This window comes from Letharia columbiana (assembly GCF_014066305.1).
Source record: "Letharia columbiana isolate WasteWater2 chromosome Unknown Sc0000010_s0, whole genome shotgun sequence".
NCBI lineage: Eukaryota > Fungi > Ascomycota > Lecanoromycetes > Lecanorales > Parmeliaceae > Letharia > Letharia columbiana.
The window spans coordinates 603927-626807 of record NW_023501047.1 but is presented as its reverse complement, the minus strand read 5'-3'; the positions used below and the strand labels follow the sequence as shown (position 1 = coordinate 626807).

At 49.3% G+C, this 22881-nt stretch overlaps 11 protein-coding genes across 11 annotated transcripts; 5 read left to right on the top strand and 6 right to left on the bottom strand.

Annotated features, from left to right (window-relative positions):
- Positions 1 to 281: 281 nt before the first annotated feature.
- On the bottom strand, positions 282 to 1035 carry HO173_004086 (uncharacterized protein; the record flags this gene model as incomplete). The annotated part of the gene is made up of 4 exons (XM_037306010.1): positions 282 to 425; positions 476 to 560; positions 612 to 816; positions 870 to 1035. The coding sequence occupies 4 exons, from the start codon at positions 1033 to 1035 to the stop codon at positions 282 to 284; spliced, it is 600 nt and encodes a 199-aa protein (XP_037167203.1).
- Positions 1036 to 1546: 511 nt separating this feature from the next.
- HO173_004085 (uncharacterized protein) lies at positions 1547 to 3467 on the top strand (the record flags this gene model as incomplete). Its single annotated transcript, XM_037306009.1, has 7 exons — positions 1547 to 1640; positions 1706 to 1728; positions 1854 to 1871; positions 1951 to 2284; positions 2340 to 3109; positions 3169 to 3365; positions 3416 to 3467. The coding sequence occupies 7 exons, from the start codon at positions 1547 to 1549 to the stop codon at positions 3465 to 3467; spliced, it is 1488 nt and encodes a 495-aa protein (XP_037167202.1).
- Positions 3468 to 3783: 316 nt separating this feature from the next.
- HO173_004084 (uncharacterized protein) lies at positions 3784 to 6844 on the top strand (the record flags this gene model as incomplete). Its single annotated transcript, XM_037306008.1, has 13 exons — positions 3784 to 3838; positions 3901 to 4085; positions 4161 to 4329; positions 4385 to 4536; positions 4602 to 5333; positions 5379 to 5506; positions 5558 to 5703; positions 5755 to 5935; positions 5985 to 6076; positions 6125 to 6285; positions 6332 to 6466; positions 6514 to 6699; positions 6752 to 6844. 13 exons carry the CDS (start codon positions 3784 to 3786, stop codon positions 6842 to 6844), a joined length of 2415 nt encoding a protein of 804 aa, XP_037167201.1.
- Positions 6845 to 6947: 103 nt separating this feature from the next.
- On the top strand, positions 6948 to 7388 carry HO173_004083 (uncharacterized protein; the record flags this gene model as incomplete). Its single annotated transcript, XM_037306007.1, has 1 exon — positions 6948 to 7388. The coding sequence occupies one exon, from the start codon at positions 6948 to 6950 to the stop codon at positions 7386 to 7388; it is 441 nt and encodes a 146-aa protein (XP_037167200.1).
- Positions 7389 to 8055: 667 nt separating this feature from the next.
- On the bottom strand, positions 8056 to 10096 carry HO173_004082 (uncharacterized protein; the record flags this gene model as incomplete). The annotated part of the gene is made up of 3 exons (XM_037306006.1): positions 8056 to 8787; positions 8842 to 9602; positions 9658 to 10096. 3 exons carry the CDS (start codon positions 10094 to 10096, stop codon positions 8056 to 8058), a joined length of 1932 nt encoding a protein of 643 aa, XP_037167199.1.
- A 1769-nt stretch (positions 10097 to 11865) lies between these two features.
- On the bottom strand, positions 11866 to 15519 carry HO173_004081 (uncharacterized protein; the record flags this gene model as incomplete). The annotated part of the gene is made up of 5 exons (XM_037306005.1): positions 11866 to 12521; positions 12578 to 15012; positions 15067 to 15160; positions 15214 to 15241; positions 15430 to 15519. 5 exons carry the CDS (start codon positions 15517 to 15519, stop codon positions 11866 to 11868), a joined length of 3303 nt encoding a protein of 1100 aa, XP_037167198.1.
- A 200-nt stretch (positions 15520 to 15719) lies between these two features.
- On the top strand, positions 15720 to 16569 carry HO173_004080 (uncharacterized protein; the record flags this gene model as incomplete). Its single annotated transcript, XM_037306004.1, has 3 exons — positions 15720 to 15795; positions 15855 to 16322; positions 16388 to 16569. 3 exons carry the CDS (start codon positions 15720 to 15722, stop codon positions 16567 to 16569), a joined length of 726 nt encoding a protein of 241 aa, XP_037167197.1.
- A 58-nt stretch (positions 16570 to 16627) lies between these two features.
- HO173_004079 (uncharacterized protein) lies at positions 16628 to 17155 on the bottom strand (the record flags this gene model as incomplete). The annotated part of the gene is made up of 4 exons (XM_037306003.1): positions 16628 to 16725; positions 16788 to 16943; positions 17000 to 17058; positions 17109 to 17155. 4 exons carry the CDS (start codon positions 17153 to 17155, stop codon positions 16628 to 16630), a joined length of 360 nt encoding a protein of 119 aa, XP_037167196.1.
- Positions 17156 to 17385: 230 nt separating this feature from the next.
- On the bottom strand, positions 17386 to 18696 carry HO173_004078 (uncharacterized protein; the record flags this gene model as incomplete). Its single annotated transcript, XM_037306002.1, has 6 exons — positions 17386 to 17410; positions 17459 to 17514; positions 17564 to 17662; positions 17716 to 17884; positions 17937 to 18559; positions 18610 to 18696. The coding sequence occupies 6 exons, from the start codon at positions 18694 to 18696 to the stop codon at positions 17386 to 17388; spliced, it is 1059 nt and encodes a 352-aa protein (XP_037167195.1).
- Positions 18697 to 19047: 351 nt separating this feature from the next.
- HO173_004077 (uncharacterized protein) lies at positions 19048 to 21681 on the top strand (the record flags this gene model as incomplete). The annotated part of the gene is made up of 5 exons (XM_037306001.1): positions 19048 to 19094; positions 19142 to 19211; positions 19266 to 19710; positions 21459 to 21581; positions 21629 to 21681. The coding sequence occupies 5 exons, from the start codon at positions 19048 to 19050 to the stop codon at positions 21679 to 21681; spliced, it is 738 nt and encodes a 245-aa protein (XP_037167194.1).
- Positions 21682 to 22178: 497 nt separating this feature from the next.
- HO173_004076 (uncharacterized protein) lies at positions 22179 to 22751 on the bottom strand (the record flags this gene model as incomplete). Its single annotated transcript, XM_037306000.1, has 1 exon — positions 22179 to 22751. The coding sequence occupies one exon, from the start codon at positions 22749 to 22751 to the stop codon at positions 22179 to 22181; it is 573 nt and encodes a 190-aa protein (XP_037167193.1).
- Between the last annotated feature and the right edge of the window lie 130 nt (positions 22752 to 22881).

Below are 22881 nucleotides of genomic sequence, written 5' to 3'. Positions count from 1 at the left end.
ACACCATAAACCGGCGAACTGAGCCCAGGGTGATAGTTGATCCAGCGCGGCGAATCGATAGTGTCTGCATTTTCGTCTCGAAGACCTCACTCTTGGGCAGGTCACAAGGTATGGCACGAACCCGGTGTGAACATTCCTTTCGGGGGACACTTGTCGCTCTTTTCGATGATATGGTTCCACTTGATACTTGCTCCACTGGACCCTGGAGCATTTCCCTCACGAAAAGATCCTGTTCATCTGTGCACGATATATCAATGCAGCCGCATCCCCCACTGCTTGATTCAGCCGACCACTCTTCGGTCTGCGGATCCAAGACCCTCAAGTTCGTGCCGTTCTGACGAAAGAGCAAGCTTCTGCTTCTCGACTTCATTGACAAGTGACAAATTGGACTTCACTGAAGTAGCTAATGACTGCTGCAGATCGCGCTACGTGAGTATCAGTATTAGTACGTCCATGATAGTCGCCTTAAGCCTACATTATCTTTCACAAGTGTATCGTAATCAAAATGTATCTCCTTAGTCTTTGGAGGAAATGGCATCCGCGGAAGGCATTTGCACAGCCTAGATGATGATTAGCAACACGGCAAAGCACCCTCCTAGGATGCTACTCACGTTCCGTTGATAGACCGTAGAGCTATTTGTGCTACAATTTTCCGTTGCTCCGAAGAGTAACTAGCAAGGACTGGTAGCTCTGTTGAGCGCAACAGCTCTTCTACCTTCGCTTGAGCGTCTCCATCTAGAACCGTCCATTTCGAACGTATGATGTTTTGGGATACGTGCTTCACCCTTGATTTCATAAACCCGTCGCCTTTCAATCCTGGTCCTATGAGTGGCTTAGACGTTATACAAGAGCTAGACAGGCTCTCTTACGCTGCCTGCCGAATCTATCTGCCTCCCGCTTCCTTAACAGGGAGTTGTCAGACGGCGGACTCCGTATTGAAAGTGGTGGTCTAGGCCGTGGAGTTTTGGCTGACACTGGAGACACTGAAGGCGACGAACCAACGGTCGCGGATCTCACAGAAGATCCCACCAACATGGTGGTCCTTTTGGGTCTCTTCCTTACACAAGTAATGCTTTTGCGTTTCCCCTGGCACAAATATGAGCCGACTATACGATCCGTACAGCGACATCGAGGTAAAAACGAAAAGCTTACCATAGTAAGAAAAGTCCTTCGAGAAAGGAGGCCGAGGAGTAAGGCTGGAAGGCACAAGGAAGCGTAGGGTACCGTACGTAGAGAACGCTCTGGAGACTGGTGGACAGAAACGCGTCTCCTAAACAAAACATACTCTAGCCTTTTACGTGGTTTGGGACGAGTCGCATGGAGAAATTTAGTGCTACAAGTTCGCAAGACATGGCCGAATGGTTTGAAGAAATCGAGAGTTGGTGTTGGGTCTTATTTTGGGTTTGAACAATCGTCGATACCCCATCCCTTTGGCTACAAATCACCCCAATGACAGCCAAACATCAACGGCGAACCTTTGCATTGTTGTCAGCGCAATTCTAGGCCTACCGGGAAACGGGGTAATGGAAGACCGATCGACATTACGATGGCGTCAAAAGATGAAAGTTCAAAGACGCAGCGCACAATCTCTCCACAGGCGGACCATACGAGCCCGAAGAAGAGGCGCAAAGTGAATCACGGTGGGTATGATCAAAGGGCGTCCCCATACACCATCAGTCCAAATGCTAATATGGCATGCGAAAAGCATGCATCTATTGTAGGCGCTCGGTGAGCCATAATCCTCCTCAGCACTCCAAGCCAAGCATGACCTTCCCTCAGCTATATGACATGGCATTCGCCCCAACGAGAATCCGAACATGAGACTGATCTTCGTTTTGCTATGGCGATCATAGCATATGACCTGCGATCTGGTAAGAATAATGCTTCGATAGGCCTCCTACCAGGAGCCCCAGGACTACATTGAGGACAGGTAGTAATGATGGGCTATAGGATCGACCATGTGCCAGATGCGTGAAACGGAGCATTGGCCATTTGTGTCACGATGAACAACGAGACTCTGGGAAGGGGATGAAGAATGATCAAGCCAACACCACGTCAAATAGCGGAGCTGCTGTCAAGCAGGAAAATTCTCTGCCGTACATGCTAAGTCCTTCTGTTGACCAGCAGCAACTGGGTCACCAGGCGCTGCACGACTCCGGCGCGAATGTAATCACAAGGACAGCAGCACCGGATAGTCAGGCAGACAATCCGCAATTCTTGCCGCAGTCGTCAGATCCTATTTCTCAAGGCCAGGGCCAGGTCTTCGGAGACAAGAATCAGCAATGTGAGAAGCATACCAAGTCCTCTCATCCTATGACTATACCCACTGACTGAACAAGTTCCTGGCTACGGCGATTGGAGTCTCGGAAATCAAAATCAGTTTTCGGATATGCATAGCTTTCACCCATCCTATATGTTCAATGCACCTGACATCACCAACGAGTATAACCTTCTCAACGAGTTTCTAAGCAGTAGCTTACTTGATGATCCAACCGTCTTCCCGAACGACGAGATTCAAGCGCTCAGTTCAGACACATCATTGAGCAATACTCTAGCGGCCAGTCTCAATGGTGGTAGCGGTCAAAGTTTGTTGAACTCACAGCAGACCCAGGCCTCTGGCCTAATCCAGGGCCCTCTAGGACTAGAAACTGGCATATCGCGCCCAAAAAGTGTCAAACCCACCGACAAAGAGGAGGAGAAATACTACATGACCGTAGCCGATCCCTCTGGTAATGATACTCCTGAGGAACGCATGAACAAAGTCTTCATGGCCAAGTACAATGCCGGCATGCTTAGGCCTTTCAACTACATTCAAGGCTATGCACGCTTGCATCGCTACATGGATCAGAATATGCAGCCAGCATCTCGTCAGCGAATCCTGCGCCAACTGGACAAGTTCAGACCCAAATTTCGCGAGCGCATGCAGTCTCTGACGGATATGGAATTGACGTTCGTAGAGATGTGGTTTGAAAGGAGCTTGATGGAATATGACCGGGTGTTTGCAAGTATGGCAATACCCGCCTGTTGTTGGAGACGAACGGGTGAGATTTTCCGAGGCAATAAGGAAATGGCGGAGCTTATACACGTTCCGATCGAGAAGCTTAGGGATGTAAGTATAAGTAGCTACGTCATATGAATACTTCAGGTCCGGCTGACGAAGTCTTTCAGGGCAAGCTAGCTCTTCATGAGATAATTGTGGAGAAAGACCTAGTCAGCTACTGGGACAAATTTCTCGCCATCGCTTTCGACAATTCGCAAAAAGCTATGTTGACAACTTGTTCCTTAAAGAACCCAGACCTTAAGGCCTCTGATCCCGAAATAAAGTGCTGCTTCTCTTTCACGATCCGCCGAGACAATCATAATATGTAAGGTTGCCGCATTATTCTGTGCGGAAAAGTGCTGATGGCTGAGATAGTCCTTCTCTGATAGTGGGCAACTTTCTCCCTCAGGGCCCGAGGAAGACATAAGCCTGTTGAATCTCCTGATGAGGAAACGCACTCGAAACTGTATGATGGATATGATTTGGTTCTTGTTTTTGCATAGCGTGGGAGTCAATAGGCCTGTCTTTCGAAACGCGAGGTTGAAATTGCTAAGACTGGCCGCGTATACCTTTGGAGCACATTCTCTGTCCGGGTTTTGGTCAGTGGACGTTTGGTGTTTGATACTGATCTTGCATTTGATACTCGAATAAGAACGCCAAGCCGTTTTGGTAGCATTTGCCGCATCGAACTCTAAGCCTGCTTGACTCCCGTGATTTCATGCTATTCCAGCAAAGCGAATACGATGGCACCAGTTATCAAACGAGCTGAAAAGGAGAATGCGTTGCACTCGATCCTCGGTCAGTTCTATTGCGGGACTTACTGGCTCGAGGACTAGCTAATCAGCGACTTGCACGTATAGTGTTTGCGAAGCTCCTCGAAGAATATCTTACTTCTGCCAGTCCTGAAAAGCCTCTACCAGCGGATATTTACAATAAAATTGAAACCGCAGTCTCGATCCGTAATACTTTAGCAGCCTGTAGACGGGTTGATCTTGACAAGCGCGGGACTAGACTCTGGAACTTATCCTCGAAGCTCAAGAACACAGTCGAAGATGGGGAACTGCTCTGCTTGGGCAAGGATTCACTTTCAAGGCGTTTTTGCTCATGCTGACCAAGACAGTTCGCGTCTTCGCTTTTCTTCTTCTCGACTGCGCTCAACGATGCACCCAAGGTTCCGCTTCAAGTACCAATCCAATTTTGTCAAGATAGACTACGAGTGGGGGCTGACATGGCGCCAGATGATCTTCGAGTACTAAAGTCTTCCTTGAGGACGTCAAGGTACTGTCTGGGTAAGCCATCATCGATTCAAGCCATCGTCTCACCACTCAGCTCATGTTAGAGCAGACAACCGCCAGTTGAGTCTTGCTGAAATAGCTGTCGAACGAGCTGCTTTCTACGAGGAGAGGCTGAAGTGCTGCCGAGATGTAACTTCGCAGGAGCACGGCCGGCTTGTCAGTCGCCTTTTAAATGAATACTTGAGTTTGAGGGTTGCTCTGGTGAGTCTTTCCGGCTACCTATGGAAAATTCAGTGGAGGGATTAGCCTCACTGACGAACTTATAGGCGTGGCGGCAAGGTCGTCTCGATATTGCAAAGCTCATGCTGAACAAAGTGAATCTTGATACGAACAATCTTGAACTCTCTTCGGCGGAGGAGCTTGCCGATCTCTTCTTCGAAATCGGTGGCAGTCAAAGCAAGAATAACCAATGGGCTGAGGCCGTACATTGGCTGGAAAGGGCCCACAACATACTCTTGAACCAAAGTCAGGACTTGCTGAGTAGCGATGCTGGAGAGCTTCGGATCAGCATCATGCACAGCATGGCCAGAGCTCTTCTGAACCTAGAGAGTGACGGCAGCCAAGACAAAGCATGGAACATTGTTCGCGAACTGGAGCTGGACTGTGGGGATAGACTAGTCGTCCTACTTCTGAAGCTCGAAGTTTTTGCGACTGATGCCTCCCACTCCGCCCAAGATTACTGCGACATCCTCCACAAGATTATCTGCACGGTCTATCTTACCGACATGAACGTCAAGACCATATTACATCATGTGCATAAGCTTAGTTCTCGAAGTCCGCTCATGGCGCACCACGTGCTCGTCACGCTCCTCTCCGAAAGACTGCTAGGTGCAGAAGAAACGAAATGGATTGAGAAAGTATTGATCACCATCATCTGGAATTGCACGAACTCTACAGATATCTTGGATGTTCTGACTTCACTAAGCGAGGTCTTTGACGCCCTGGCTCATAGCGCTGCCAAAGCTCTAAGCCCCCATGCGACGCACGCAGCGCAGATAGTACGTGCGATAGAAAACTTGCAGACCTTGTGCTGACGCCCGTAGCTTTTGTGGAAGCGCATAGAAGCGAGCTACAATCACGAGACATATGACACTGCCGAAGCTTGGTGCCGGCTTTCATTGCATCCAGTATTTCGCAGTTCCGGCGAAGTGAACGTTGGGAAGTTGCAAAGGTGATACGTCTAAATGCCCTTGTGATGAAATGATACCTAACTTGCTCTCAGGAAGCTAATACTCTGCGCTCTGAGCATGTCAGACCAAGCGAAAGCCCGAGAGGTGTATTCGCAAATGTCGCCCCCCAACAAGAAGGATCCGTCAACCATGTACGTGCTCTACAAGGTCGCACTGAGATGTCGTGACTCAGGACTAGGTGACTATGTTCCCGTCTTTTCTAGGGATGAGTGGAGTTGACGATGACAAGCTGCCGAATGCATTGACACCATCTGCACTGCCTCAACTAAGGACGCTACTTTGCTCTATGCATGTGTCCTGGAAGCGCAACAGACGGGGGACCACCTTCAGATAATAAACTCATTGCAGCGGGTCCTTGAGAAATACAGTTATAACGCTCCCAATGAAATTCACCTTCCAGCTTTGCTTCGGTATGCAAGCAATGACTCTCAGCCTAATTTCATTTACTAATGATTCCAGATGCACCGCTCGTCTTCTCATTCGTGAACTCGAAAATCCTCCCTCACACGTCACAGATTGCATTGATGAGATATGCAAGCTCTTCGAGGGTGGTTAGTACGTCTGATGTTTGTAGCGTGCCACATACTGACGCTTCCAAGCTGCTGCCCAGGCAAGAACCTCAAGGCGCAGTGCCGCGAACGACCTCTTCTCGCTGGCAGAGCTTGATTGGTTCTCAAGAAACACTTATAATCTGGCTCTCAAATATTGCACGAGCTGGAGTCCAGAACAAACATTGCGGCTCGTGCAATCTTGCCTTAGAGTAAGTCAAACAAGTGTCGGATGTTTCAAATCTGATGATCGTGCAGTTCATTGGGCTCTATCCCGCTGCCATCGACCTCAACGTGACAGCAGACTTGTCTCTCCGAAGACTTTTCTGCGATTTCTTGTGCGGCTCATTATTGATTGTGCTTGCCCGATGCGAAGATAATGTAGAACACCAGGTAATCAAACTAGAGCCTTAGTACCTTTCTAAGCTTACTGTTGTCAGCTCCAACACTATACCAACGTGCGCAAGGTGATCGATGACTTTCGAGTCGACGTAAAAGGCCAAGTCAACAGGTTGGAGGGAGGCGCTAAAGGCGACCTGCAGCACAAGTATGCAAGTCTTTTGGCTTTTGATTACGAGGCAGCCGCACGGCTCAAAGCCTGGGATAGCTTGGATCAGATCATCAAGGTGTGTAAATTCGATGGCAATGTTTGGACACACAGCTAAAAGGCGGGTTTAGGAATCCCAAGATTTTGAAGATCCAAAAATATATGGTTTATTTGCAGACATCACGCTTTCTTCTGAAGCACCAGGTGACGGCAAGCCTCCCTAGTAACTGTCCAAGCCCAATTGACCTGACACTTAGAACAGTAATGATCACGACGATACAGGTAAATGTTTCATTTTCGACGTGTATCGTTAGATAGTAGATACTCATGCCTTTGCAGCAAATTATCAACATCACCTGGCAGCACAATAACGGCGGCACCGACAAGCTTTCTAGGTGGATCAGATGTCTCTTCTCATTGGCTCTTTCGGAAAGAGACATAGCGGTGCAGCTTCTCGACCAAGCTGTGACTATCGCAGAAGACGCGAGAAAGGTGAGAGACTCAACTCCTTCGATATGTAGTTCGGATGACCTGATACAGGTGATTTCGTCACCCTTACAGCAGTCAAAGCCGTATCCACCAGAAGAACTCGAATGGCTTGCAACAACGACCTTCAATCGCGCAATTGACTTTTATTGTACTTCGCAAGATGTGCCGTGCAGGCTTTGGGCTGAGAAGGCACTGGCGCTGTCGAATCTTTGTGAGGATGGGGGAGCTTTGCATGAGGTACTCCAACAGAAGTACCAAGGACTGTCGTGGCATCCATGATGGCTTTAGAAAAGTACGGAATGCTGCTGGCTTTAATCGCATGGATCCGAAAGTCATGCTTGGACTCCGAGCACCCTGAGCGAAAGTTTTCAATCCTGTTGTGGGTCCTCACCCAAGAGAACAATTGCATATGTGAAACAGATGCGGCATGTATGGATAAGATGGACATCGCAGGAAGGAACAACGCGACGTGAGTTATCGTCTCCTGGCTCGTGCGTCCCTTGCTCAATACCATTTGAATCTCCTATTTCAATAATATTCGCATGTGTTCGGGTGTTTGGGTTTCATGCCTGAGAATCTGTCACTGTTCGGGCATTCCACCACCAGTGGCCGACAATTTTGTCAATGCAGGAAATTCAGAAAAATTGTTCGTGGGCCTCAGACTTCGAAGAGTTGTCAGGCGCGGAGACTCGGGGTAACTCACCCTCTCACCCTTGCGCTTTGATAGAACCATTTTCATCAGGATATTTCCGATATACAGAATGATGCCTTGTTCAATGCAGCGGATATAGTGTAAGGGTTGCTAAAGCTTCAGCTTTGCAGAGGTAATCACAGTGGTATATAACATGACATGGTAAACGCCAGACACCGTCCACCAGCTTTCCTTTGACTCCATTTAACCAAAGTACTCAGTACAATTCATCCCGTACCGGTGCTTGACGTCCTACTAAGTGTGACTCTCAGGATCGTCATAGCCCAAGTCCTTGTCTTCTGCCGTATCCTCATTGTCATATAAACGTTCCGGCTCAACGTGTTGCCGTAGCAGATACCGCCGGAAGAAGTACGGAATCTGTCTCAAGCCATATGCAGCATGGATATGTGTCGGCACTGAAAACACCTGGTCCAATTCCTCGAGCGTCTTGCTTTTTGTTTCGGGCATAAACAGGAGCACCAGAAAGAACCCCACGATGTTCCAGCCGGCGTACCATGAGAAGGCGCCTTGTGTGGTAAAAGCAGCTTGGAGACTGGGCCAGGTGATTGAGAGAACGAAGTTGAAGAACCAAGTCGTAGAAGTCGCAAGGGACATACCAACCGTCCGAATATAGAGTGGGTAGGCTTCTGCTGAGTAGGTGAATGGCACTGGACCTTCTCCTGGTGAATAGACAACGCCGAAGAGATAAATACCAAGAGATATACAGGCGACTCTGGTGGTATGCATGGTATCCTTTGGTATCCAGAAGCTGAAACCTGTGAAGAACATGCAGATTGACATGAGCGGAAAAGTTGTCAGAAGAAGATTCCGCCGTCCGAATGTATCAATAGTGTAGACCGCGGGAATGGCGAAAAGCCAGTTCACTAGTCCAAATCCGAGAGACGAAGTCAGGGCTGATATGGGCGAGAACCCACCATCTAAGAAGATTTGGGATGAGTAGTAAGCAATGATGTTGACCCCGCAGAACTATGTCAATATTAGTGAGATATTTCACCAGAAAGATTTCCGGCCGTGACAGACCTGCTGCATAAACATCACGATCTCAGAAGCTATCATCGCTCGACGGTTCCGAGGAACCTTGACCAATTCGAGCAGTGGATTTCCCTGGTTTGCTTCGATCTCCCTTTCAGCCTCTAACAGAGTGTGCATATAGTAGACGTCTCGGGCCGCCTGCACTTTCTGGTATCGCAACCTGGCCATAGACTGGTATGCTTTGTAATGCCGGTTCTTGCTCATGTACCAACGTGGAGATTCGGGGCACATGAAGACGAAAGCGATGACGATGAGCGCGGGCAGCATGGCTGATCCCATCATCAGACGCCATTTCAGCCCGACAATGCCTGGTGGGTCAGGCACGCTGTAGAATGCGAGATCTGCGACGTATCCAAAGAAGATACCGAAAGCAGTCCACATCTGCCATTGCATAACCAGTGCACCTCGAATCGCCGGCGGAGATGTCTCCGCAGCGTATATAGGAACCGTTGCGGATTTAGGGCCAATACCGAATCCGAGGAAGAATCTCGCAATAAACATGTGCCACCAGGTGTTAACGAACCCTTGCCAGAAGCAAGCCAGAGCTGAGAAGACGCAAGTAAGGAATATAGTACCCCTTCTACCAAAGAGGTTGTTAAAAGGCGTGGTTAGCCAACATCCAATGAAGGCACAACAAAGGTAAGGAGCAGAGTTCAATAAGCCGGTAAGCCATGTTGAGCGCGGATCTTTGCCGTCAATACCAAATTGATACCTGTAGAATAGCTGGCCCCCGTTGACAACGGCCTCGTCTGCTCACAGGTCAGCTGGAAGGTTGGTGCATGATGGCAGATAGATGTCACTGACCCATTCCTTGAACGGCGGCGCAGGTGGAGCAAAGTATGATGACAATATACATGAGCTTAGGCTGGGCCCAGCGATTGTCGAACTCCTTTTGAAGTACATCCAACTCCATTCCTGTCAGACCCTGAACCTGGGCGAATCTGCGAGGGTCTTGGGCAAGGACGGCGCCTTTTCGGAAAGCCCTGACATCCTCTTCGTCCCCAATGTGATGCTTCCTTGCGTATGTTGCTCCCATCTCCTCCAGTTTTGCATGACTTATGCCAGCCAAGGGGTTGGCCAACTTGGCAGATGCGTTGCGGCGCATGAGATCGGCTGCGTTGAGCGAAAGTTTCCTGGTGGATGGAGCAATGCTGTGGTTCCTTTCATCGTACTCCATGGGCTCAAAATGCGTCTTCATCTCTGGGCTCGTGGCGGACGAGCCGCTCCAGCGGTCGAAGCCCATTCTTGCGGACTCTGACAGAAGTCAAAGCGGTGAAGTAATCAAGTAGCCCAGCGCGACGCCCGTATCACCGCTTGCAGTCCCGTTGGCGAGAGCATAGGCAGCGCGCGACGTCCGAGACTCTTGGTATATTGGGGGTAAAGTGTTGTGGAAGTGATGGGGGTAGATTCTTGACGACGTACGGTATCTCGGGCAAGTCGGAGATCTGAGTGAATATGGAGTGGCGTCCAACAGTTGGAAGAATGCTAGGGGGAAGGGGGAAGGGGGAAGGTAGGCCAGTCAAGGTGAGGAGGAACCCTTGACCCCACAGCCCCGGATGGACCATTACATGCTGCCAGCCTGCCATTGCGAGATCTGCGAATGCTATAGCTAGTTAATTGTACGGTAAAGTTGTCATCATCTGCAGGTACGAGGCATGGGCGGCGTGGGCGGCATGGCTGGTGTTTTAGGATTTTTCTTTTTTCCACGGGAATTAAATTAAATTAAATACGTAAGCACGGTAAGGTACTCAAGCCGGTTTTTGATATTGGGCCACCTAACTTAATTAAGTAAAGTCGCCTATAAACTCCCACTTCACAACTCGATAACAAGAATCAATTCGAAGACATTTTCTATTATAAAGATATAGAGGGTAGCTAGCAGAGTATCTTTCATATCACTTTTGTTTTCATATGATTGTTCGTTGACAAGTTGTTTGGGATGCAAAAAGAATCGCTTTTCCTAGAAAGGATAAGTGGCCCAATATTAAAAACCGGCTTGAGTAGTCTATTGCTCTTAAGGTAGGTAAGATACTTAGTAGGCGAGAAAAGGGAAAGGGATGACTGTGAGTGGACCATTTATTACGAGCCTTCGAACCCTAACTTCCCTGACTTCGAACCCTAAGGAACCCTAAGGAACCCTAAAGCACCACCCCCCGAGCGACCCCCAAATGTTCAGTCTCAAACCCTAGCAAGCAATCATTCGCATCAAAGCGTCATGTTTCAGACTCTGAAAGCTTCGTCGGCCTCTCCACCACCACCAGCCACCCCTCGTCCCCTCCATTAGCGCCTTCGCAATTCAACTCTGCTCCCCTGTCATCCATGATTATTATTCAACATCACCCGTATGCTAGATGTTTGCAAAAAAGGCACAGTGGTGTTGGTTCACGACAGAGGTAAATCGAAGCATTTGTGACTCTGTCTTCCTGATTAATGTACTCGTAATTAACAGCGAACATCTTCTGCAAACGAATAGAATGGAGGACCCGGTAGAGGGGGAGGGGGAAGGGCACAGCCTCGCTCTAAGGGTCTGATTGCGAAAAGGATCCGTCTGTACTGCTGCAGCAATAAGTAGCTACTCGAAAAATCCTTTCCGTGGGAACTTTCGGCCCACCGCGATTCATGGAGCTCTTCAAACGCCATCGCTGATGCCGCGCCGCATGTCGTGAGAGCAAATCCAAAAATCCGTCCTGCAACTCAGGGCCACCATGGGCGAAGGTCATCAAGGATTGCCTCAAGCGGCAATAGCGCCACGGCTTGCGCAATCGACTGACTCTTGAACAAGGCTCCAACGCACAGAACAAGGCTACCACAAAACAAACACTTCAGATGTCGCCTTGGCTCTAAGGGGGACGTGGATAGCCATCGCCTGCAGCTACTATTGGATGCTCTTAGCATATGCAAACATGTACGCGCGGGCAGCGAGAGATTACAAAGTTCAGCTCATCAATAGAGCCAGAAGTAGCTGCTTCACCCATACCTCCGTGCAGCAATTCCAGCACAGCATCCGCATTCCTACTTCTTCCACCTCGCCTTCCCCTTTGTACCGGCACCCTTTCGAGGCTTGACGTCCTCGCTCCCATCATCCTCATCGTCCAGCTCCTCGTCACTCTCCTCATTGGCCTTTCCTTTCCCTTTTCCCTTCGCAGCCCCCCTCTTTCCTTTGGCCGCTGCTTGCTTCTTTTTCTTCGGAGCTGCAACGTACTTGTCCTTCTTCAGATCCAGGGGTTCATCATCATCGAGAATTGCCTCCTCGCCGCCAGAGCTCACCCCCGAATCCGACTCATCCAGAGCCTCTTCAATGTCTGGCCTCTCCTTGCTCTTCTTCTTTGGGGCAACGATTGAGCTTGCCTTCATGTAGGGAAGAGGATGTGACACCTGATTGTATGTCCTCGTGAACGAGGCTTTGACCTGTGTATCGATCTTGATCTGTTCCATGTCCATCGGACCAATACCAAGCTCCAGTATTGCATCCCAGTCGTCTTTCGTAAGGTAGTAGCTGTCCATAAGATCGATGATGCTCCCCAATGCATCCTTGCCTTGTAACTGAAGCTCCTTCACAAGCCGGTACCATAGCAGGGGAAGGTACTGCTGGCGGATCTCGTGCCGGTCACCAGAAGCTCGAAGGCGCATGTGACCTTGTATCTCTTTGACGAAACGCATAAGCTTGCCTGACGAACGTTGTTAGCATGACGTGGAGCGTGACAGCGAATGCCAATTCTCGTACCTAGCTTGCTGTTATTACCTAGCCAGGAGGTGAATCTAGTTTGGCTTCCAGCTTGACTACCAGCGACGAAACTAGCAGGCCGCACAAAACTGAATACAGCATGAGTTGGCATGAGAGCCCATTGCTGCTGAGATCCGTGGATCATACGGTCGACAAGGTCCCCATCGCTGATACTCTCCGCCGCGCTGTCCGTGAGCTCGAGCATCTTGAGATTCTTTTCCCTACCACTGTATGTGTTCGACAACATTGGATTGGTTCCGAGATAGTTTTCCTGCAACATCAGGGAGCTGAATTCGTGGTCATTGAAATAGAGCTCTATCTTTTCGTTCAGTGTCGTTGTGCTATTCGGAGCGAAGAGACCTCCTCCGAGAATCTTGCTAACAATATCCCAAGGCTTGAGGATGACGTGCTTCTCCCATGACTTGGACATTTCTTTGCCAGAGTCAAAGTCCATTGCATCTTGGTCCAGCTTGGCCGTCGACAGCATGTTGATGACTTGGCGGATATCGGCGTGGCTTCCTTCAATTAATGAGTTGATAACATTCGGAGGAACCTTCAGTTTCTCTCGAAAGCAGATCGTCATGATCCTCTGACGAATCTGATCAACGGTTGGTCTCCGGAAAGGCAGGTCGAAGGCCACGTGATCGAATGGTTTCATCTTGGGTAATCTTCGATCATTGCAAATCAAGATGATGGGGATGTTGGTCTTTCTGCAAACCGCTGCCAGAGCTCCAACGCCACCTCGATCACCAGCGGACATGCCATCGACTTCATCCATGATCAGAACGAGTCTTTTTTTTTCTGCATCCACCTTCTTTCCGTCTCCCGCAAAATAGCCAAGTAAGGATGTTGTGTCAAGTACACCTTTCAGTCCGGTCTCGACCAGCTTTTTGCTCCTAGTGTCGCTAGCGTTGCTTTCGCGGATGTCGTATCCCTCAAGTTTTGCGGCGAGATGAGCAGCTGTAGTCTTGCCTATTCCAGGGGGCCCATGGAGGATCATGGCACGGAACGTACCCCACCCTTCCTTGCCTGGCTTCTTGAATTTGCTCTTCACGTTGATAGGCCATGCCCTCAACCAAGCCTCCAATTTTTCGACTTGACCCTTGTTGCCACAGATCATGCTTATAGCTGTGGGCGCGTACTTGACAGTCCACAAGCGACTATCAGAAATTGTGGAGCCGTCGATGTCGCCTTTTAAAGCAGGTTGAGGACTAGCAGTAATGCTTGCAGCTTTCTTGGCCTCTGCACGCTCCTGCTTAACCATATCTGCGGCAGCTTTCTCAACTTTGGCCTCCTCTTGCTTTTTCTTTGCCTCATACTGCTGCCCAGCCTTTCCATCACCGCCGTGAGCGGGTAACTTACGGATCAGCTCAAATAATCCTTCCTCATTGATGGTTTTGAGGTCAAAGTGTTGAATGGTCTCAAGCTTTTTGGGCCCTGCATCCGCACCCAGCACGACAAAGCTTGTTTTCTTACTTGGGGCACTGGTGACCTTCCCTCCGTGGCGCTTCACGAGGTCCTGACCCTGGTTGCGTTCTAACGAGTTGAGTACGCCCGTGAAAACGAAGGTCAGTCCAGCCAAACAATTTTCGCGGCCAACAGGGAGCTCGACAGACGCTCCAGAGAGTGGTGCCTCGGTTCGGTTTGCATTGAAAGCGGCAAAGTTGAACTTCTTCCCCTCTTCGCGAGGCGGCGGCGTCGGCGCTCTGACTGTTTTGATACTGTCGAGAATATCATCAACGGCTGTTCTTACTTCAGGCTCTTCTTCCTTCTTGCGGCTCTTTTTTGGTTTAGCCTTCTTGGCTGGAGACTTCGCTCTTGAGCCCTTTGCCTTCTTCGAGACTTGCGCGAAGTCTTCCTCCTCATCATCTTCCAATTCAACAGACTTTCGTTTTCGCCCTCTCGAAGCCTTAGTGCTGCTTTTGGAATCTCTGTATTCTGGAATATCCTTCATTTGGATGTCACTGTCCTCCTCGCTAGCACTAGCATGCCTTTTGGATGACGCTCCATTGCCTCCTTTTTGAGTTCTCCGGGATAATTGAACGACTTGATCCTCGTCGTCTTCGCTTTCGTAGGCATCTTCTGCGTCTTTTCTTCCAGTCTTGTAGTCTGCTACAAAGATGTCCTCTCCGGAGTCGGCATCATCCTTGATGATCTTGGGATCGAAATCACTTTCCTCGTCCTCATGTACCTCCACGTAGTCTGGCTTACTCTTCTTTCGAGATGGCGTCTTGCCATTTGTGCCTGATGCGGGTTCTGGTGTAGCTTTGGCTTTTGGCGTAGACTTTGTGGACGGCGCTTTCACATCCTGGGGGACCTTCTTCTCGGAATGGGCCTTCGAATTCGCTGGCGTAGAGCGAGTCGGCTTGGATTTGCCGCTAGAAGCGAAGTAATCTGACGTTGTGGTGACTTCTCCGACGGGAGATATCCTCTGGCTAGAGTGTTCGTTAGCAATTGAAACTTCCATGAAGCTTGTGTTGCAAGCTCACACTTGTTTCTGCGGGGGGACCTTCTTGGGTGTTGATTTCTTGGCCGGCTGGACCTGGACATCATCATCGCTGTCACTGAGGACCTTTCGTTTTCCTAGCTGACTTGAGCTTCCACAGCAGGGCCATTGGCAGTCTTGTGAAGCGTACCTCTTCTTTTCGGTTTCTTGTCCTTCATCTATGGGCGAGCGAAAGCCAGGTTAGCATGCACTCCACGGCTTATTCAAGCGAGAAAGAGCACAAAGAGGGCCGGAAGGCAGAGGACTAAGTAACGAGATGAGAAAACAATCAATCGTAGCTACCGTGTAACAACCCTTGCCGGAGTGAACAGAAGTGTGGAGTTCTGGCAAGGGTGTCTTTACTTACAGCTGCTTCTTTGGATGCTGATTGTTCTTGACTGGAAGCAGTACCTTGGCCTCCCTTGCTACCAAAGAAGCTTCTGATATCTGGGGGCATATTGTCTGGCTACTTAATAGATCAGAGAAAAAGGTAGACGGTCATCAAGGTGATGACGCCTGAATTGTGCAGTATTGGAGACGCGCTTCGCGTTTATCATAGATCAGCGCCAAGAATTGCGGAGCTTTGTGCACACGCTAATTTGCTGCCTTGTCGAGAGAAAGTTCGCTCTCTCCCCAATCAAACGATTGATATTCACAATGAAGCCTCGATCACTGCCTGTACTGTCGCCTTGCTCGCTGCGAACAGTTCCTTCATCAGCTCGGTTTCCTTTCCGTAAGATTTGATTTTTGCATCCACTTCCGCCTCCCACTTCTGATACTCATATCTCGCAGGTTTCTCCACATCTTGCTCGATTACTCCTTCGGCCATTCGCACCTTCTCAGCTACTTCACATGCCCAGAGTTGGCTGATTCCGAAACGTGGCCATACTCAGAAAAACCGAAAGGGGCGCTGCCGGGTCCCCACTGGCGGCTCAACCCGAGGCACAACAGTGGTATGGGGCGACTACGGCTTGCGCATGCGAGATCATGACCGAAGAATATCATCTCAACAATTGGCTATTGGTGCAGAAGCCATTAAGAAAAGATTACGAGGGGAGAGATATCGTTTATATACCAGAGTAGCCGCGAATACCGGAGTATATAGTAGTGGAAATGAGAGCAGGATGGGCAAGGGAAAAGGCAGTTTTGACTACTGGGCTGCAAGGGTCGCAGTATCACAGATCGTGTTCGAGATCAGTGGAGAGCTCCATGAGCAGGTGGTCAGAGATGCAATGAGGTTAGCAGGGAATAAGTTGCCCGGTATGATCATAAGTCTCTTCTTTGCCATTTGCAATTGAAGATCTTTATGCTAATAATGGGGCCAGGACTGTATGAATTCGTGAAGAAGGGGGATCCACCTGTCATGGGCCTTACGAAAGTGGAAGCTGGGGTCACGCTGGACGAGATGAAGAGACCCTGGAGGAGATTACCAGCGGACATAAAGGCAGGGAGAATCTCAGCTTCAACGCCAGGGAGTTTGCCCGCTGCAACTCCAACTGCTGCCTAGAGCCAGCACAAGTAAGATGCCCATTACTACCTCAGGTTCTTCGAGATCACGAAAGACCCTATGCTCCAATGCCAGATCCTGGCCCGTAGCCCTGGTCCCGCCTGGACTCTTCAGCATCTTCTGTTCCTCCCTGTGCGCCCAATGGTCCAAATCCGTCTGCAGACACGCTTCAGCAGTTTTCCTAGCATCATAGCATATTACGTGTAGTCCACTCCTACCTTGGTTCGCACTTCCTCCAGCTTCTGTAGTCTTGCCTCCCATACCCCCTTCTGAGATTGTCTGTCCATACCTCACGTTCTCTGCTGTTTTCGCTCCTCTCTCAGCCTTCTGCTGTTCTTGTTGAGAAGTCACGGCATCTGGCTGAGTTTCCTCTTCTAAAGTTGTCTTTTGAGTATTGACTAGTTGCTACCAAGGTTGAGATTGAACTGACCACCCATTTGTCCGCCTTGCTTAGAGTGGGGTTCTGTGACTGTCTGGATTGACTCGTATCTGATTGAATGGTCAGCTGCTGCTAAACGTCAACATTGGGAACTGCGTACTGCGAGCCTTCACCGCCTGCTTCGGTATCCATAAGATCTGAAGACATGGTTGTGGTTTGGTGATCTTGAATGTATTACAGAGGGATTGTAGACGGAGGGAAACTGTAAGAAAGATCTTATGAGTTTGTTCTGTTGATTACTCGTATCGAGCTTTCAATCTCGGAAGCTTAAAATGACGCACTGTGGAGTGAATTGCCCTGAGCTAGCCGTTCTAGAACACTGCAGACAAGAATATGCAAGTAACGCTGCTTCACTCCACTCGTTGTTGGGAATTCTCCTAGAAATCCATCCCCATTAAGTAGCTACAATCGAATTAGCTGAGATATCGAATTGCGCTTTGCGGCACATGCCTTTCTAGTATTCTCATGAATTTTGCAACAAAAGCCTCGAGATGGAAGATGTGTTTCTAGAGTCCTTCATCAGTACTTCACATCCATGACCGGGATGTCACTTACGCTGCCCATTCGAATGCGATGCTCATAGAAAGCCGACCACTTGATCACGTCTGCTTTCAGTGCGTCGTCAATCTTTGGTATGAGTTTGAAGGTCAATGTCTGTACCGGATTAGCATATCTAGGTCCATTGAATGTAGCTGTAGGCAATATACCTTCAATACCGTTGTAGGTGGTATACAATGACTGAGCAAATCGTAAAACTTCGCACGGACTTGCAGAAGCCTCGCAGGCGTATGTTCTGCCATTATCTCATCGGCAATCTGAGCGACGAGAGCCTCCCAATCCGGCGGCGGGACAGGCGTCTTATCCGTGACTTTCTCGCTGTGATGTGCCGTTAGCATTCCGAATGAGATACAGTAGCACTGCTCCCCACTTCTGTGCGTGGACAGCCTCAAACATCAGCAATGCCCTCCTCAGGTTTCTCGCACTGTCCTTTGCAATCCTCCTGTTCAAGCCTTCCGCCTCGGCCCATCCTTCCTGCGCTCCAACTTTCTCCAGAACTTTGCAAATATCGCTCTCCGTCGGCGCCGCTACCCTCACCAACAGCGTTCGCGATCGAATTGGCGCAATGATATTTGCTGTACTGTTTGCCAACAATATCAGCCTCATGTTGGGGCTGTATTTCTCCATAGTCCTTCTCAACGCTGCCTGTGCGTCTCGGGTAAGGTGGTCCGCTTCATTGATGACAACGACCTTGAAGCGTTGTCTAGCAGACTGGTCGACTTGTTGGGTTTGTGCCACTTCCTTGAGAAGATCTTGGATGACTACCCTGTCGAAATTGCCGACGTCTGAAGGCGTTATCTCAAGGTGGTACACAGAAGCCACGATATTGAATTCGAGCTTGCGGTTTGAGGTGGTTTGGAATACACGAGAGTCGATTTTGATCTTTTCCACACCAGGCCCATAAAGCTCACGTAACGTTGCAACAATCCTGGTCTTTTTTCCCGCGCCTGACGGCCCGTAGACAAGAAGATGGGGAAAATCTCCGCTTTTTGCCTAGCATCAGACATCAGTAACGTTCTACAAAGCGAAATGGGGATCCTTACGAGACTTTTGAGCCGCTCGGAGAGGTCTTCGTGGTATGTCAATGCCTCCAGAGAGCGTGGGCGGTATTTGTCTACCAGTAATGCCATGTTTTGTAGCACAGAAACTTATTGTACTGGTGCAATTGTTTTTAGGAAGAGTGGATAGACAATTCTTGAAGCTGACGCGCCTCACGCGTCTAGCGCGTTTATGGTTAAAGTGGTTCCTAAATATGCATATTCAATATCGATTCTCTGATCCTTCTAGGACGTGATCGGTCTTGCAACATGACTACTAAGCTATGCCTCTCCAAGTTTCACTTATGTGAAAAGCGAGCTACAACGGTGAACCTTCCATGCTCACAATGTCTTCGCCCTGCGATATTTAGACCCCACGCGGCTTCTGCACAGAGGAGGCAAATATCGAGCACGCGAAAGACCAGGCAGCATCTTGCTCCCACTATGGAACAATTACGAGCCCCGTTCTCCCACAAGAACAGTTCCACTCTGTACGTCTTTCTCGAAAGTTGTCAACGCCAGCAGCTAAGTTTCAAAGCTACTACACTCTGAGCGTCATTCTTGGGACGGTGGCACTGTCATATGGCTCGGTACCCATGTACAAAATGGTACGTTCCGTCTGGATTTTGTCTACATGAGGGCTCACTGACACGTAGGGCTAGATCTGCCAACAGACTGGTTGGGGTGGCCAACCTATCAAGGCTTCCATTCATTCAAATGCCGAAGACCCAGCCACTCGACTTACGCCCGTGACCGACTCCCGTCGTCTACGCATAACTTTTAATGGATCAGTATCGGACATAATGCCTTGGAAGTTCACTCCGCAACAGCGAGAGGTCCGAGTCCTGCCTGGGGAGACAGCGCTCGCGTTTTATACCGCGACGAACAAGAGTACTGAGGACATTATTGGGGTTGCTACCTATAGTGTAACTCCAGCACAAGTGGCGCCATATTTCAGCAAGATTCAATGCTTTTGCTTCGAAGAGCAAAGGCTCAACGCTGGGGAGACTGTCGATATGCCGGTTTTCTTTTTCATCGATCCGGACTTCGTCAACGATCCTACGATGACGAAAATAGATACGATCACTTTGTCTTATACATTTTTCAGTACGTCTACCATATGAATTCAGTTTTTCATGGATAGACGACTTGAGCTGACCCGTTTTTGCAGAGGCACGATACGATAAGAACGGGAATCTAACCCCAATGCCGATGACAATGGGATGATGCCAGTTACTACAACGTGCGATCTTCGACCATCTGCCATGGTTCAGGGGTCTCAGGGATCGTCCCGGTTGGTTTCATGGCTGAGATGTGGCATAATAATCACCTCTGCCCGTACGATACTGCCTCTGAAGGCATACAAATACGATTCCACCTGCGAAGGGGTCGCCAGACAAGCTGGATACCAACACGGACAGCGCCGCGATTGTCCCATGTGGTAGCCCGCTATGATGATGAGGTGCCAAATACAAAGAGCTCATTCTGATGCGAGACTTTAGTGCTGGAAGATGACTTTGGTTCCCTGGACTGGTTGAGAGGTGAAATGTATCGGAGGAGGTTAGTACAGAACTTGGCAATGAGGCAGAGGCGACAGGCCCCAGCTTTATTGGAGTATGGGATTCCTTCGTGCATCGCGTCTACAGGCAGTTCATGATATGGGCGAATCTCTCTATATCCACGTCAGTGTCATATAGCAACTGGGACGGTGGACTCGGACAAATACTAACGCCGAACCAAGATAGGTTCGATTGGAGGCTGGAGCATTCTCCCTTCCTTTCCCCTTTCCCGCTTCTTGGATTAGAGCATATTTAATCACTCCAGGCCATGACGCTTCGGGTTCAAGCTGCGATATTTTGCTTGCCTTAACGTGCATTGGTTCAGATCGAAATTCCAAAGGCGAAAACCCAAGCCTTCTGTACTTTCTGTAGCATCCTTGACACCACCTCGGACTTCCCCACAAAAATGTCCAATATATTCACGATCTTCACCATCTATGGCTTCCCATTCAGAATTTGGCAAGGAGACCACGTCTGAGCAGGTTGTTGACGCTTTCGCTGAGAACACCTGAGGCAAATCAGGTCTCACTATGCCCTTTACTCCTCGCAATTTAGGAGAGTAACTGCGTGCAGTGATCATTACCGGAGTCAGTCCAAATGGCCTTGGCGAAGCTATGGCTCGAGCTATAGCATCCAAGGGCCCATCACTGCTGGTTCTGATCGCCCGGTCCACCAGCAAAGCCGAGGCAGTATCAAAGCAGCTAGGGGTAGACTTCCTCTCAGTGAAGAAACGAGTCCTTTCCCTCGACCTATCTTCACAAAAGAGTGTACGACAAGCCGCCACAGAGCTGGAAAATATAACGAAAGCAGTCGATGTACTAATAAACAATGCCGGAGTCATGGCCGTATCAGAGAGGACTTTGTCGAAAGATGGGGAAGACATACAGTTTGCAACAAATTACGTTTGTTCTTCACAAACGTGATCATAAACAAGCTTCTGATCTCTGGCATTCAGAGCCCTCAAAGTGGTGCACGGACTGTCAATATTACGAGCGCTGCACATGTCCTCACCCACTTGCGGTTTAGCGATCATATCTTTAAGGGAGTACCGATCCCTTATGAAGAGCAACCAAACACAGCCATAGCATCCCAAATGGATATGCCCGAACTTGATACACAGGGAGGGTACCATCCTATGATTGCATATTGTCACTCGAACACGGTCAATATGTTATTCACAACGGAGCTTGCAGAAATGTTGAAGGACAAGGGCATATATCCCTTCACTTCAGCCCCTGAAGGTAACCGCACAGGACTTAGACCTCGAGGCGCCTTGATTGCTAACCAGCTCCGCAGTGGTTGAAACAGAGCTCCAGCGTGACATGCCCATAGGGTTCAGAAATCCGCACATGTTCTACAAGACTCCAAACCAGGGCGCGGCGACTTTCTTATTCGTTGCATTTGATCCCAATCCGAAAGGTAGCGTTTCAGCCACCCTTGCGAAAATTCATACTCATGTCTTGTAGATCGGTCAGGCGCAATGACTGTCAGATTGCTACCGCTGCCGAACATGCAGTAGACAAGGAAGCCACTGCGAGGCTGTGGGCTCTAGGGGAGAATCTTGTGGGCGAGAAGTTCAATTTCAATCAGGCCTTGTAAATATGACTGTATCAGAAATAGATTGGGAAAAGGTGAATCTGTAGGGATTCGCGCAAGACTTCTGTGTTATCGGTAACCAAATCTCCGCAATGATAATTTCCATCGCTTCATTTGATCATCCCGGCCATAGCTGCATCCCAAGAAGCCTTTGTTTGTGCATGTAGTGATTGGTGCGGCATGTTGCTCTTGGGAGCAATTTCCCTGCAAACGAGTGAGGAAAGGGCAGAAACAAAGATTTCGACCCAAGGATAAATATTAGTCTGCTAACATAAAGCTTGCATGCTTGGACGAGTCAGCGATTGTGGTCTGTCTGGTAACGCACAGAGGAGATTTCTACGAACCGCTTTGTCCTTTGATGGATCATAAGCTCACGTCTTGTATTTACAGCTTTGACCCTTCAACCGGATCTTGCTGTTCTCATTTGCCAGTCCACATTCTCCTCAATGTGTCCTCTTGCAAATCCACCCAGACTTTTCTCGCCCTATCCAGCCCGAGGCCCTTCTTCTCCTTCCTCCTCTCTCCTCCGCTCCCATAGACCACAGTATTATCATCGACTACCATCCCCTCTCCAATTTCCACCCCTGCACAGACTTTGCTATTCGCACCAACCACCGTCCCTTTGCCAATCTTGGCTCCAGCCTCGATGATTGTGTAAGCACCTATGGATGCGCCTTGGACAACGGCACAGGTTTCGATGAGGACACCCGATGAGAGCCTCACTCCTTTTGCTTCTTTCTCATTCTGAGGGGAGCTGAGGAGGCCGATCGAGGCACGCTCGCTGATGATGCATCCGTCTCCTACGCTGATGGGCCCATAATTTGACGTAAGACGAGCACGGAGCTGCACGATTGATTTCGATCCAAGTGTGATCAGGTGGGTGCCAGTGCAAGAAGCGGATGCGGATATCAATGTTGTGGGAGTAGAACTCAGGGGCGGCGTCGGGAGTTTGGAGGTAGAGGAGTGATTTGTAAGGCTGGGTCGAGCTGTCATGCTTGATTAATATTATATCGTTTTCACGTTAGTATCACGAATTTTTTTTTTTTTTCCCTTCTGGGGGACCCCCTTATTCTGATACCCGCAGTGGACACGAAAGCTATGTTTTATATTGTGTTCATCCTAC